This window comes from Ptychodera flava, chromosome 2 (assembly GCF_041260155.1).
Source record: "Ptychodera flava strain L36383 chromosome 2, AS_Pfla_20210202, whole genome shotgun sequence".
NCBI lineage: Eukaryota > Metazoa > Hemichordata > Enteropneusta > Ptychoderidae > Ptychodera > Ptychodera flava.
Genome location: NC_091929.1, coordinates 6,704,269 through 6,717,748, shown reverse-complemented (window position 1 = coordinate 6,717,748; position 13,480 = coordinate 6,704,269). Strand labels below are relative to the sequence as shown.

General features: G+C 36.6%; 1 protein-coding gene across 1 annotated transcript in view; it reads right to left on the bottom strand.

Moving 5' to 3' along the window:
* The window catches only part of LOC139152328 (latrophilin-like protein 1), a 40,950-nt gene extending 27,470 nt beyond the window's left edge, over nucleotides 1–13,480 (bottom strand). Inside the window, exons 1-3 of the mRNA XM_070725474.1 lie at nucleotides 13,372–13,480; nucleotides 12,922–13,077; nucleotides 1,580–1,750 (exon numbers count right to left, since the gene is read on the bottom strand). Of these exons, the coding sequence (XP_070581575.1) occupies nucleotides 1,580–1,750; nucleotides 12,922–13,042 (292 nt within the window). The 5' untranslated portion in view covers nucleotides 13,043–13,077; nucleotides 13,372–13,480. The remainder of the gene's footprint in view (nucleotides 1–1,579; nucleotides 1,751–12,921; nucleotides 13,078–13,371) is intronic.

The following is a 13,480-nucleotide window of genomic DNA, read 5'->3' as shown; positions in this document are numbered from 1 at the left end:
TACACAGTGTTGCATGACTATGCTTTCTCAAAGAAGCAGGTCTTTGATGCTGAAGGAATATGACTAGAAAGTCTATTTCATAAGGAAGCAGCAGCTTTCATCTGAGTAGTCGTATCTCTTGTTTTTCTCGGACGAATATGGATTGCAAAGGGAAATCCCGAGTCGTGCAACGGAAAAAAAAAGTTTTTCCGTCGCAACGTACGAGAGCTAGCTATGGCTGCTGCTACGGCGACATATGAGAAAGAACGATCATCATAATTTGAGTCTTGTTGGTTGAGTTTTAAGAGAAACTTCGTCACTTGAACAGAGAGATCTGAATTCTGGTTTATGAAATCGAAAACTTTAGTGTATACACAGTTCCTCATAACAAGACTGGTTATTATAGCGTAATACTGTCAGTAAAATTGTCTCGGGTTTATTGGAGGAGAAAGAAAAAAATTGAGCCATGATTCTTGAAGTTAGCCGGCAATGTTAGCCGTAAGTTGCGTACAGCCCCCGTGTGTTCCCGGCGTTACAAGGGCTAGCCGGCATGTGAGCATTTTTTCAGTTTGTCTGTGAATAAGTCAGCATATCAAAATTAAACAACAGTATATCAATATTTGACCACATATATATCTCACATGGATATACTAGGCTTACATTAGATAAAAGATAAAAACTGTTAACTGCCAGCTTAGTACAAAGCATGCAGGGATCGAGGTACTAGCCCGGATACGGGCTGAGCGAATCCTTGTCCCCGGGAATGCTAGTGCTTACAAACAGGCGTAGTTGGTCAGTTTTTGTTTTTTTGTTATGTCCCATTAGCCGAAATAATCTGTGTCTGTGAATGCCGGACCCTTGTCCATAACAACGGAGAAAACATCAGTTTTGTAGTCATTAAAGTCACTTGAACTGGACCATTGATACATGTCATACCGTCGTACCGATCGACACGATCGCAAGCGTAGCACTCGGAGCTTACGGACATAAGCGAGCGCGTTCATGTATGGCCGTGGTTTGAGGGACTGTGGGGCTTAAATACTCAAAATTATCGTGTGTCGCAGCGCATTTCCTTTCATTTTCGACCAAATATGGTGACTTTGGTATTTTACAACATAAAATGCACTTTTAATAGTTTGTTAGTATTTGTTTCAGCTCACATCGTTTGGTGTCGCCGTTCTCAACTACCGAAAATCCAGTCGTTGTGGACTGGCCAGGTGGGAATGCAGAGAAATACTTAGAAGAGCCAAGTGTAGAATTCGGGACTCAGTGGATATAATTTGTTTGCGTTCCTGCCAGCCTTATCCGAAGCAGTCTTTGTAGTTCTATCGCCCTCGTTCACGCTGAATATTCATAGACGTGGGCACTATACGGTTCTCGGGGCCTTGACCGTATAGTGCCCACGTCAGAACTTGTATGGCCAAAAGCTGAAATATGCATCCTGCTTAAAAGTACAGTAATAGTTTTAATCAGGCCAATTACGGACCTAGTATAATAAGTATATTTAAAATATATTCCGTTTGGGATCCACATTCGATTGTACACTCTTACGAATTATAGGACGTCGTTGTATTGATAAATCCATCCTTAATGTACTTACCATCAATATCACATTTCTTCTCCATCAGAGACAAAGGTACACACAAATTGTTTTCCAAGAAAACAAATCCTTCTTGACAGACACATTTATAGCCTCCTATGGTGTCAATACATTTTTGATTTGTTGTTCTGGGAGAACATACGTCCTTTTCCTCATCGCATTCATTTATATCTGCAAGAATTTGTAAAATGCAAATAATAATTATTTGACACTTGCATGTGATTAGAAGTATATATACCTTTTTATAACCAAATTTCTATAACAGAATCAAAAATTACGGATGTTGTTTAATATATCGATCGGATTCAAAGAAATAACACCCGGCATATATTCACAAATAAAAACAAACTGATGAGATCTCCGGAAACTAGGTAACAAATTACTATTAAGCGATCGTGCTTAAATTACGGTTTACCACAGGTGCCCCACGTTCAAATTTGTTACAGTAAACGTATGACACTATATTTAAAGGGACAAAGTCGGCCATTTTTCATAAATTTTGTTTGATACGAGATACTGCTTATATTGTTTGATATGTTGAAAGTTACTGAATGAATGGGTGACCATGCATATATTCGACCCCGGTTGTAGACAAATTAAGAGGCACTGTCTGTAAAAACCTGCAGAGCGCCTATATGAGGTGGCCAAGGGTAAATTTCAAAAACATATAAATTATATACCAAAAGAGAGGCCGTGACCTAACTAAAGTACCAGTATAATAATTTTGTTGTGCTACCTTCTGTTACCATAGTAACAGCATTTGAAAAATAAGACGTCAATGGCGCAAATTTTACATCAAACGGTCAAAAACAATATTTCTATATAACAAATATACCAATATTTCACCAATCATTACTTGTCTTGTCTAATTTGCCAATTGTACAAGTACAGTAAAATAGTTACGCGAATGGTCAAGTCAATTAAAACAATGGCTATTATTTGACCTTTGACCCCATCTTAAGTTCGTGATAGCGCCCTCAAGTGGCAATGTTTTTCGGATTTGTGGAAGGAGAGAAAACTTCTCAAATTCAAACGTGTTTAACTCAAAAAGGAAGCGGGACCGTAATAAGTTGATATAATATTTACTTTAACCCATGACCGATGTCTAATAATCCAATTAAAAACGTGCGGGCACTCATTGTGTTTTTGCTTTAATTTTATTTTAAAATTATGGAAAATTAGATATATTTGCTAAGCCTTCCCGTTTTTTAAAAAACTGTTTAGTGGAGAAAAACTAAATTGAATAAACATATCTTGTATACTATGAAACATCATTTTTAGTTCTATCAAAAATATTAAAAATGAAATTAATTTGGCAAAGTTTGTTGCCATGGCAACACTTCTAAAAATGGCGTTTTCTCGTCCTTTTCAATGATTTTCACTGATTCTAGCACAATCCCTTGTGTCCCTGTCGGAATGGATAGTGCTCATATGTTATTATTCTTAAAATACGTACATTTTAGTTGTTAAATTTCCTTGTACTGCCTTTATTTCTGTTTCCATTGATATCGATCAGAGTAGTATAGATGATTGAAATTATTGTTTTCGTAAATTCTTGCAACAATTATTAGTTAAATTTTATTATACCGATTATTCTGCTGCATGCATAGTTGTTAATATTAATAAATATTACACACGTCACAAAAAATAATATAAATATTGTGTTATTTATTCTATATGGCACTTAATTTCAGTTAAGGGCAAAGGTCAAAGGTCACTGTTAAACCAACAGATTAATGCTTCATTTTATTGGGGATCTACGGGGAAACGATTATTTGGCGAACAGGAGTATTTTATTGTTCACAAATATACAACCTTATGTTATCGAACACATACAAAATTATAACACGTTTTGGTAGAATCCGATGTGCATTAAGTCTTAAAGTATACTGCGCTTCTGTTATTTTTGAATTTTGCGCATAGTTCTGCGCATGCGCAGTATGTCACAGCTCAATCCCGGTATGCCAAAACAACCCTTTCTTTCGATGTTTGTGTACACATTTCTATCGCCACCATCTATCACTTGCAAATATGATTCAACCAGTCCAATTACAGGAGACTAAATCATATAAAGAAGTTATGGCTGCATTTTGAAGTGTTTTATCATACAGACAGTGAGTGCATAGGAGCAGAATACGCCCTATAGTGTGAAATAACGCACTAACAGTGGAACTTTTAAGAGTAAGTTGGCATTTGAATAGTAGCCTTTACTTTCGCTCGGTTGTTTATGATGCGGTTTATAATAAGACATTATTGTTTGTTATGTACACCCATGATATTCCCATACCATATCATCATTTATTACCATAGCAACCGAACTAGCGGGCATCATTAAACGCTGACTTAGATCAACTTAAAAAGTTCAGCAAATGGCCTTATGTGTAGAGACTTGAAGGTGAGATGCAATCTCTGTTACCCCAACTTCCTATGGACAAAATCAAATCCAAATGCCACTCTATCGGAAATGCTTTGAACAATAATGCTAAGGAAAGGCTAGACGCTATTATCGCTAAAGAAAGACTGGATAACCATGAACACGAAACTACGTCTAGACTTCGGCTGCGATCTTCATCGTCTGTGAACGTAAATGATGAAACCAATGGAAAAATAACAAAGGGAAAAAACGCAGCAATCGTGTTCAGGAGAAAGATACCGATCCACCATTGTGTACGGAATTCTGTAGATTCGACCGCAGTCGTATGGGTGTAATGGTAAGATGTAGTCTGTGCTTTATTTGGTTTCATCTTCGCTGTTTGAATGCTACTGAGGATGAAACGCAGCGGTACTTCTGGCCGTGTCCTGAATGTAGAACTATCACAAAATTGTTGAGTCCACTGAATTGAAACTAACTGAAATGTTGAACGAACAGGCCAAGTTCAGAGTTGAACTTCCTTCACTTCAGGCCGTAAACTCTGATTTAATAACACAGCTCTCTATGAAAACGACTGAAAATGAACAACTTCGAAATAAATATCATGAACTTGAATCTAACTGCGAGTCCATGCGACAGGAACTCAATACGCCATGCAATACGAATACCGATGTGAACAATGACTCCATTTCTAATTACAGCGCAGATAACGGACACTCTGCCCAATCTCCATCAATTCGATCGCGTACAAATTCCTCAACAGCCTATGAGGACCAGTCTGCAGCTGGCCGCCAGAAAAATATAAATACTGTTCATCGGTGATTCGTTATTACGCAATTTTTAAAGGAATTCAACTGCCACTATTGTCAAGTGTCTGCCAGGTGCTACCATAAATAGAATGCGTCACTTCATCGCCACGAAATACTCTGGCAACGATCCTTTCAAGGAGGTTATTTTTAGAAGTAGGTGGAAATGACTGCAGTTCACAAGACCTCACTGTTGAAAACTTGACTGCTGACTATGAACTACTTTTAAATGAAACAAAGAAGATTGTGCTTGAGAAAACTACTATTCTCAGCATCTGTCCGAGGATTGACCAGTCAAATCCTGACTTTCTGGTCTGAAAATGGAGACCTTGCCGCTGCATTTATTGATAATGATGCTAATTTTCGATTTTGGGATGGTTCAGTTGACATGTCACGTCTCTGTTACTGCGTGATGGTGTGCACCTAACGTATTCTGGATGTGGATAAGCTCCTCACAAATGCAAATCTCTCCAGCTGCTGCTTCACAACGAAATCTCCGTCTACGGGAAGGCGCTTTACATCTGGTAGCAGTAAGCACAACAATGTCTACAACCGTCGACACTCGAATTCTCAACGATATAGCGATCAAGCGAAATCTAGAAGGGCGGTATACTGCTATCTGTGTGGCGAATCTGGTCATATTGAGAGAGTCTGCAGTCTGCAATCCGTATCAACTGCTGGGCTTGTGGTCTTTCGGGTCACAAAGCACAACACTGTGTGAACTTTCGGCAACGTTAGAGTCTCGGCGAGGAAGCTCAAGCCGTGGACTCTGTGAACACACACGCTTCTCGGACAAGCTTTTAGAATGGTCTAGAGATTGGATATTGGAATGTTCTATACTTAACAAACAAAATTGATCAGATTACTCATTATCTTTCTGTTGACAAAACGTTTTCATTGGAAGTATTGTTTCTTGCTGAAACTTTTTTAAGTAATACGAACTCTGTCAATGATTTTAAAATTGCCGGTTTTCAAATTGAAAGAAAAGATAAGAACGGAAAAAAGGGCGGTGGTCTTTTGGCTTATATTCGTTGTAATGTTTGTTACACGAGAAGGTCTGACCTGGAATCTGATGTCTTGGAAATCTCGTGGCTTGAGATCAAGCCTCCAAAACAGTAATAATTTTTTAGTTGCTTGTGTTTATAGACCACCTGGTACCTCTCATAGCATTGATATTTGTATTGAATCGAATTTGGAAAAGGGTTTCTATACTGGTAAAGAACTTTACTTATTGGGTGACTTCAACATTGATTTATTCACGGAGAGCGGCCAGAGTAACTATATTTACAATTCGCTGAGTAACTTGTCCTTAGTTCAACTTATTTCGCTTCCTACAAGACCAATTTCTAAGACATGTATTGATCATATCTTTACTTCCAATCGAGAAAATGTTGCTAGCGTTTTTGTGCCTGAAATTGGAATTTCTTATCATTATCCTGTTGTAATGGTACGTAAAAGAAACTCGCATTATCCACATGTAACTTCTCATCTCACGGTCAAATTTCATTCGTTTACCAACATTAACTATAGTCTTTTTCTCCGTGACCTTCATCATGCGCCGTGGTGTTTAGTTGATTCTGCGACTGATGTAAATATTGTAATGAGGATTTGGGTTACCATTTTTAACAAAATTTGTGACATTCACGCTCCATTTATTGAAAAACGTTTTCGACGTGTTAGACAACCGCCATGGATGAACGACGATATTTTGAATGCCATACATGAGAAAGATGCTTTTCTTAACCAAGCAAAATCGGATGCTAGCAAACTACCTCTTTATAGGCAATCAAGGAATAAAGTTGTCCATATGATTTAAAAGTCAAAACATGAGTATTTTAGAGATTAGACAGAAAGTTTCGAATGCAAAATCTCTCTGGCATATTTTTAACAGCATTGTCAAACCTTCAAAAGAAAATACTACTCCGATTTTAGTTAATGGTATTCTTGTTTCTGACCCTTCTGTTATTGTGAACGCTTTCAATTCTTTCTTTTCTAATATTTCAAATACTTTAAATGTTACCGTCAACAAAGACACCGATATCTCACTGCTAGAAGATCATCTTCGTGGAAAACTTGATGATGCAGTTTTTAACATTCCGCACTTGTCTTCTGACTCAGAGTTTGTTACAAGGGCACTATCACAGGCGAAATCCACAGGTGTCGATAAAGTTAATGCTAAGTTATTACGTATGGGTGCTCCAGTTATTTCTTTTTATCTCACCAAAGTGTTAAATCTTAGTATCGATAATGAAACCTTTCCTGAAATTTTCAAGTGTGCAAGAATTGTTCCGATTTATAAGGGCACTGGTAATGTAAATGAAATGTCAAATTGTAGGCCAATTTCAATTTTCCCAGCAATATCTAAGATTTTAGAGAATCACATTCATTGTAATTTGTATAAATTTCTGACCGATAAGAGTCTGCTGCATACGACACAGTCTGGTTTCAGAAAGCACCATTCCTGTCAAACGGCCCTTTTACGTATGTGCGACGAATTATTACAAAATATTGACAATGGTCATCTTTCTGGAGTTCTTTTTTCTCGACCTTTCTAAGGCGTTTGATCTCTGTTGAAACTTTATCTGAATGGACTGAATGATAAAAACCTAAATTGGTTTAAATCGTACCTTTCTGAACGTTCACAGATTGTGTGTCATATGGGTAAGACTTCTGAAAGACAGAAAGTATCGGTTGGAGTACCGCAAGGGTCGATAATTGGCCCTTTGCTCTTTACCATCTTTATCAATGATTTGCCATTATCTGTAACTTCTAACTCTCATTTAGACATGTACGCCGATGACCAGACTCTTCTGTCATCTGGCTTTACGATTTCCCAAGTCAACAATCTACTTCAAAATGACGCTATTGCTGTTACAATTGGATAACTAGCAACGGTATGTTAATTAATGCAAACAAAACCAAGGCTATGTTAGTTGGGTCGCGGCATAAGCTACACAATGTTGACCGTCGTTACGACAAAATTGATGTTGTCATAAATGATATAAGTATTTCCTGTGTTAATTTTGAGAGGATCCTTGGTGTGACTATTGATGATGTGATTTCTTGGAATAAGCATATTGACAATATGTGCACCACACTGAGTCAGAGAATAGGTCTACTAAGACTCTTACATAAACTAATTCCTTTTCACCTTAGAAAAATTCTATATTATGGTTTAATTCAATCAACTCTTGACTATTGTAGGGTGGTTTTGGGAAATACCAGTAAGAAAAACATGGACTGGGTGTATAAAATGCAGAAAAGAGCATTGAGGATTCTACTCAACGCAGATTTTGATACGCCGAGTAATGATCTTTTTAAAGCCGCTGATGTTCTTTCCGTTAAGCAACGTATTTTCTATTTCACTTGTATCGTATTCTTTAAATATTTTGAGAACTCTGTTCCGACGTACATTGCAGACATGTTTATGTGCCTTTAATGAATGTTCATGATTATCCCACACGCGCAGCAATCTCGCGTAACCTCCTTCTTCCTCGAACGGAATCAGGTCAGAGAACTTTTGCAATGCATGCATCCAGAATTTGGAATTCCCTCCCAGAAAATCTTCGATGTAGCCCTATAGTTTCAGTATCTTTAAAATACAATTGAAACTTTTTATAAAAGATAACATTGACTCATAATTTTTTTCTGAATACGGTCACTTTGTTTGTTTCTTAATTACTTTAACTACTCCTGTGTTTATTTTGCTGTACTACTATTTGTATTTTTTATTGTATTTAGTGTTTTTAGGACCCCATGGAAGATTACGGCCCTGTTGGGAACTTTCACCAAAAAGGTGTCTGTAAATGGGTTATCCTTTAATGTGAATATATAAAAAATAAGTAAATATAAAAACATTCATATAGTCTATCTTTGACTTCTTCTACCTTAAAAATTCACGTTGTGACCCCCTAATTTTTTAGCCTTATTTTATTTCAAATATCCCCTATAATTTATTCTGAAAGTGTCAACAAAAGTTTAAATCTGGAAATGGCAAAAATAGTCAACGGTTTAAAACGTGCCAATTTTCAGCATTGGAAAAGACACAAAATGATGATATAATGCAAAAAAAAATATCGACTTTGATAAAAGTGATTCGTTCACGATGGGTTCATTCTATAATGACCTGAAAACATGCATATGACAGCACAACCAAAACAATTATATTTAAAGTCGTTCTGAAAGCGCATTGGGAAATTTGAGATGCGCAGTGATATCTCGAGTACACAATTCAAGGGCTGTTAGAGATCCATAGCATTCACTTGCTTTTCCGGCAGCAATGCCGACATCACAACCCACAGCTGTGACAGAGATATCCATTTCACGACAACAGGTAGATCTGAAATTATTGTGAATTGAGAATAAAACAAAATTACGTTCCTAATGATTATTTGTTTGTACCTCTCTCAGACACTTGTACATACTCGCCTATTTAGAATCATGAACGGCTAAGCTCTCATACGCAGCATTTGATAATGTGATGCGACGGTAGGTCTAATCATTCGACACTCAGGGCATTGCTAGCCAGGGTTTCCCCTACTGCCTCTATGTTTCCAGGTAAAGTGATCGCTGATAATGTCACAGCAATTCAAGATAGCAGTACATTGCTGGGATTCATCAAGTCACCAAGCTGAAATATGACATTGACTGACATTGACTCATATTTTGATAAATAAACGTCAAGTCAACACACCGGGATCACTATCACCATGGTATCACCAATTTGAAATTCCCGCTGTTTCGACCGATGCAGGTTGCCTGGATTTTATCACTGAATTTCACTTCCGATGTTTGTAATTTAACTAAAGAAACAAAACTGTTTGGTGTGTCGAATTTATTTTCGTTGATAATATCATGGATAAAAATGCCAATACTCACCAATTTTCTCGGAGTACACCGGCGGCTGCTTCCGGATTGCGGCAAGTGGGTCTATTGTTTACGTTGGACTGCATGTTGCAGCTATGGTTACGTAATGTCATTAACCTTTGACCCCATAGTGACAGAAACCTTTGTATTATTTACTTTTTATGTCTTCACTAAAAAACGTCAAGAAATTGTTCAAACTATTTGTTTTTAGTGTGTGTTAAATGTCATATTCCATTTTTTCGAAAGTAAACTGTTAGCAATAAACCGATGATGAAGATAATAACAAAGAAATTAATTTATGAATTCGTCACCCTTACATCCATAGTATGTGTATTCGTATGGTACAAATAAAACGTGTCACGAAGTTGCTACTTGTGTTGTTGTTGTTATTGTTGTTGTTTGTAAATTTGAAAATATGTTTTTTGGGTTTATTTTTTGTCAATGGTATAAAAAACGAACCTGTTGATAAATGATTAAGACAGGCTTTAGCAAAAACCAAAATAAGAAAGTAGCAATATTTCATCACTTTTCATGACAGCATAACATAATAAATAACTGTTTGCCCGCAAGTTTTAAACGTGATTCACAAAACATTAGTCATGTTACGTAACACGATGTACATATCACTACGGGATCTCGCACAAGGGTTACCATTTTTAATTTACAAAATTAGAAGTTTTCAATGCTGAAATTTGCTCAGATTTCACTTCTCCGGCGTTAGAGCGCCCTCTACGGCAGAGAAGGGTTAAAGGTCAATATAAGGTTACGGACGTACTGAGGGGACCTTACTCATGACAAATATATATACTGATACCGTCACTTTTTGTTAGTTAATAATCTACAATATAGTGAATATGTTGCATTTTTACAGAATTTTCAACTTTTTAAAGGGGAAATCGTAAGGAAATATTAGGTCCTCACCATATCACGTGACATGGCCTGCAACATCAAAATGGGTCCGTTTAAACAAAAATTAAAATTTATTCCTTCTTAGTTAAATTATGCCCTATCATATGTGATATGTTTCGTCCTAATTGAAAATTTGACCTTGGCCACCTTTTGCAGGTTTTTACAGACAGTGCCTCTTAAATGAAACCATCGCGAAAATGAATTAATGGTTATGACCATTAATTCATTTTCGCAATGGTTTCGTTTAACGTCTCTAGCACCGGGGTCGAATATATGCATGGTCACCCATTCATTCAGTAACTTTCAACATGTCGAACAATATCAGCAGTATCTAGTACCTAACAAAACTCAATGTAAAATAGCCGACTTTGTCCCTTTAAAAAATTTTTGTTATTTTTGTCTCATCGTTTATTGTTTGGTAACATTGTATGTGCTGCATTGTACTGTGTTAAGTACGTTTACATGTCTTTCTGATATTGGAGTTTCAGCGAACGAACGAAAACGAGATCTGCTAGTCACGGCTCCAAAGATGACATCGGTCTAGTTAATTTTAGTAAGAAATACACTTGTCATTGCAATTTCGGCGACGTGTGGCGTGTCGATGACATGTAATGTCCTTTTCATATCATTTTGCTCCCCTCTATTGTTCTAGTAAATTAGCCACATTGAAGACACAATTTACGTTAATTTGTTATCAGTGACGTGATGCAAAGTTTATTTTAATTTAAGGGGAAGCATCCCAGTTTGATCATATCAAATTCCTGTCCGTTTTAAAGTGATCGGAATAGATGACAATAGTTAAGTTGCATTAAATATTATATAATAAATATTATATTATAAATTACTGATTAGTTTTCGCGACAATGCAAAATGTATTTCACCACAACCTTAAATAAATTTTATCGTCAATTAACGTGCACTCTCTAAAACTTTGGCCAAGTCCTTCGGGTTAAATATCAGTGAAAGTTCAGGAAATATGCCAAAATTACTTAATGTCGTTTATAAAATATTTTAAAGAGTGTCTCCTAGTTTATGCAATTGTAAAATCACACACTTGGCAAGTTTAAACACCCAACCTTAATACCTTCCAGTTTATTGTCTATAATCTGGCAAATTCATTAAATATTAAAATTGCCAAACAACTGATGTAAAAATGCAAATGTCTTTCACTACTTGAATATCATTGTCTCACAAATTAACATAGTAACTTCTCTCAAATTTGCACAGTCTTTTTCAGTTGAAAGTTCAACGATTGTTAAAGGTGCAGATTACTGATCAGCTGACATGAAAATGCTAAATGTTTTCCATTTCTGTTACATCATCAATATCCACAGCAAATTTCATCAAACTCTGTCTTGTTTTTATGCATCTGATTGAGAAAGTTTGTTAAATACATTATATTAAAGTATATTCATCATTCACGGCAAGTTTCACCAACTTCGGTCTCGTCAATCAAAATGAGTATCCCATATTTGAAAATTTCATAATTAGATATGCAAATGGGCAGTGGCATTGTCGTAAAATTTCTTCCTGGTCTTTAAATTTTCCAAATAGCTCCTTTATTAACACTGTAACAAGATTCCGGAGATATATATGATGCTATCATTCTGCGAATATGCAGGCCACACCCACCAAAGCTGATCATTTCCGATGTAGCCACGTCCAAACACACTTCATGTACCGGATTCAAACCAGAGCCTATTAGGCTTTTTTGAGATGTCTCCAACAAAGAGTCAATGGCAAGGGGCTTTAGATTTTTAGGCTACAGCCAATTTGCTGTGCAAAGCGTAAGAAAGTTATTTCCAGTCAATAGTCCACAGTGAACGCTCCTTTCTACCCTCAGTGTAGTCAATACAAACTGCTTGTTTTGTATGACGTAGAGGGCTATACAGAGTCTGAAGGACTATCGCATACAGCTGTAGTTAATAACCTGGTATTAATCAAGTAGGTGACCTTATACAGTAATGAAATTTGAATGTTTGAATATTTTTATGTATTTTTCAATCAAGGCTACTAAATACAGTTCTCAGTGCAAGTTGCATGGACAAGTCGTGTCTCTTCCTTTCTCATCTAACCAAATGTCTAATTTCTCAAGTGATTCTGACTTCTCTGTTGACTTACAGATAGTTTGGCATACGCACAGTATAATTTGTAGCAGCATTTTTTGAGGAATGATGGTTTTCTCACCATGTAAACGAAGAACATGAACACTTTGAACATAGATAAGATCAACTAAGCTAAAGCTTGTTTTATTGCTGTAATAATATCGTGGCTTGAATGTAAAACGCTTGCACACATTCACGTACGGTGTTTCTAATAGATGAAACGATTACATCGGACTGTTCTTTAAAGAAACACTAATTAGTGAAGTTAGCCATGTCCTCACTCACTTATGAATCGCGGGAAGGGAGCAGACCACTCTCCACTATCGTTGCATGTCACCATTGGGTTACTGGAACTTGACCTTAGACCTTCACGGCCAACTGTTAAAAGTTTGCTTCCTGGTTTCATTATAATATTACGTGTACCGATTCGTTTCTTGCAGGCTATAATAAGGAATGGGATAAACAAATCATTTGTAATGGGACACTCTCGGGACAGGGTATCACAACATGTAGCCGGTAACAGAACAACGCAGTTATTCGCAGCAAATGTAGTGTTATATAATATTCGATATTGATATTTCCTTTCTATTAAATTTGTATTGATAACGCCAGAAAGTGAAAGAATATGAATAAAATGGATCCCTAATTCTTTAAAGAACAGATTTTCAAATCGGTATATCTGTAAACTTTGAAATGTGATTGTGTTTCCAATAGTTCATTGCCTTATCTCCTTACATGTATTTATATGTTCCACTTCGGTCGTTGAAGTTGAGGCAGTTCCTATCGCTGTAGACAATGACTGTGGCACAGTTGTCTCTTTGCTTGTGCTGTAACCACGGGTAGT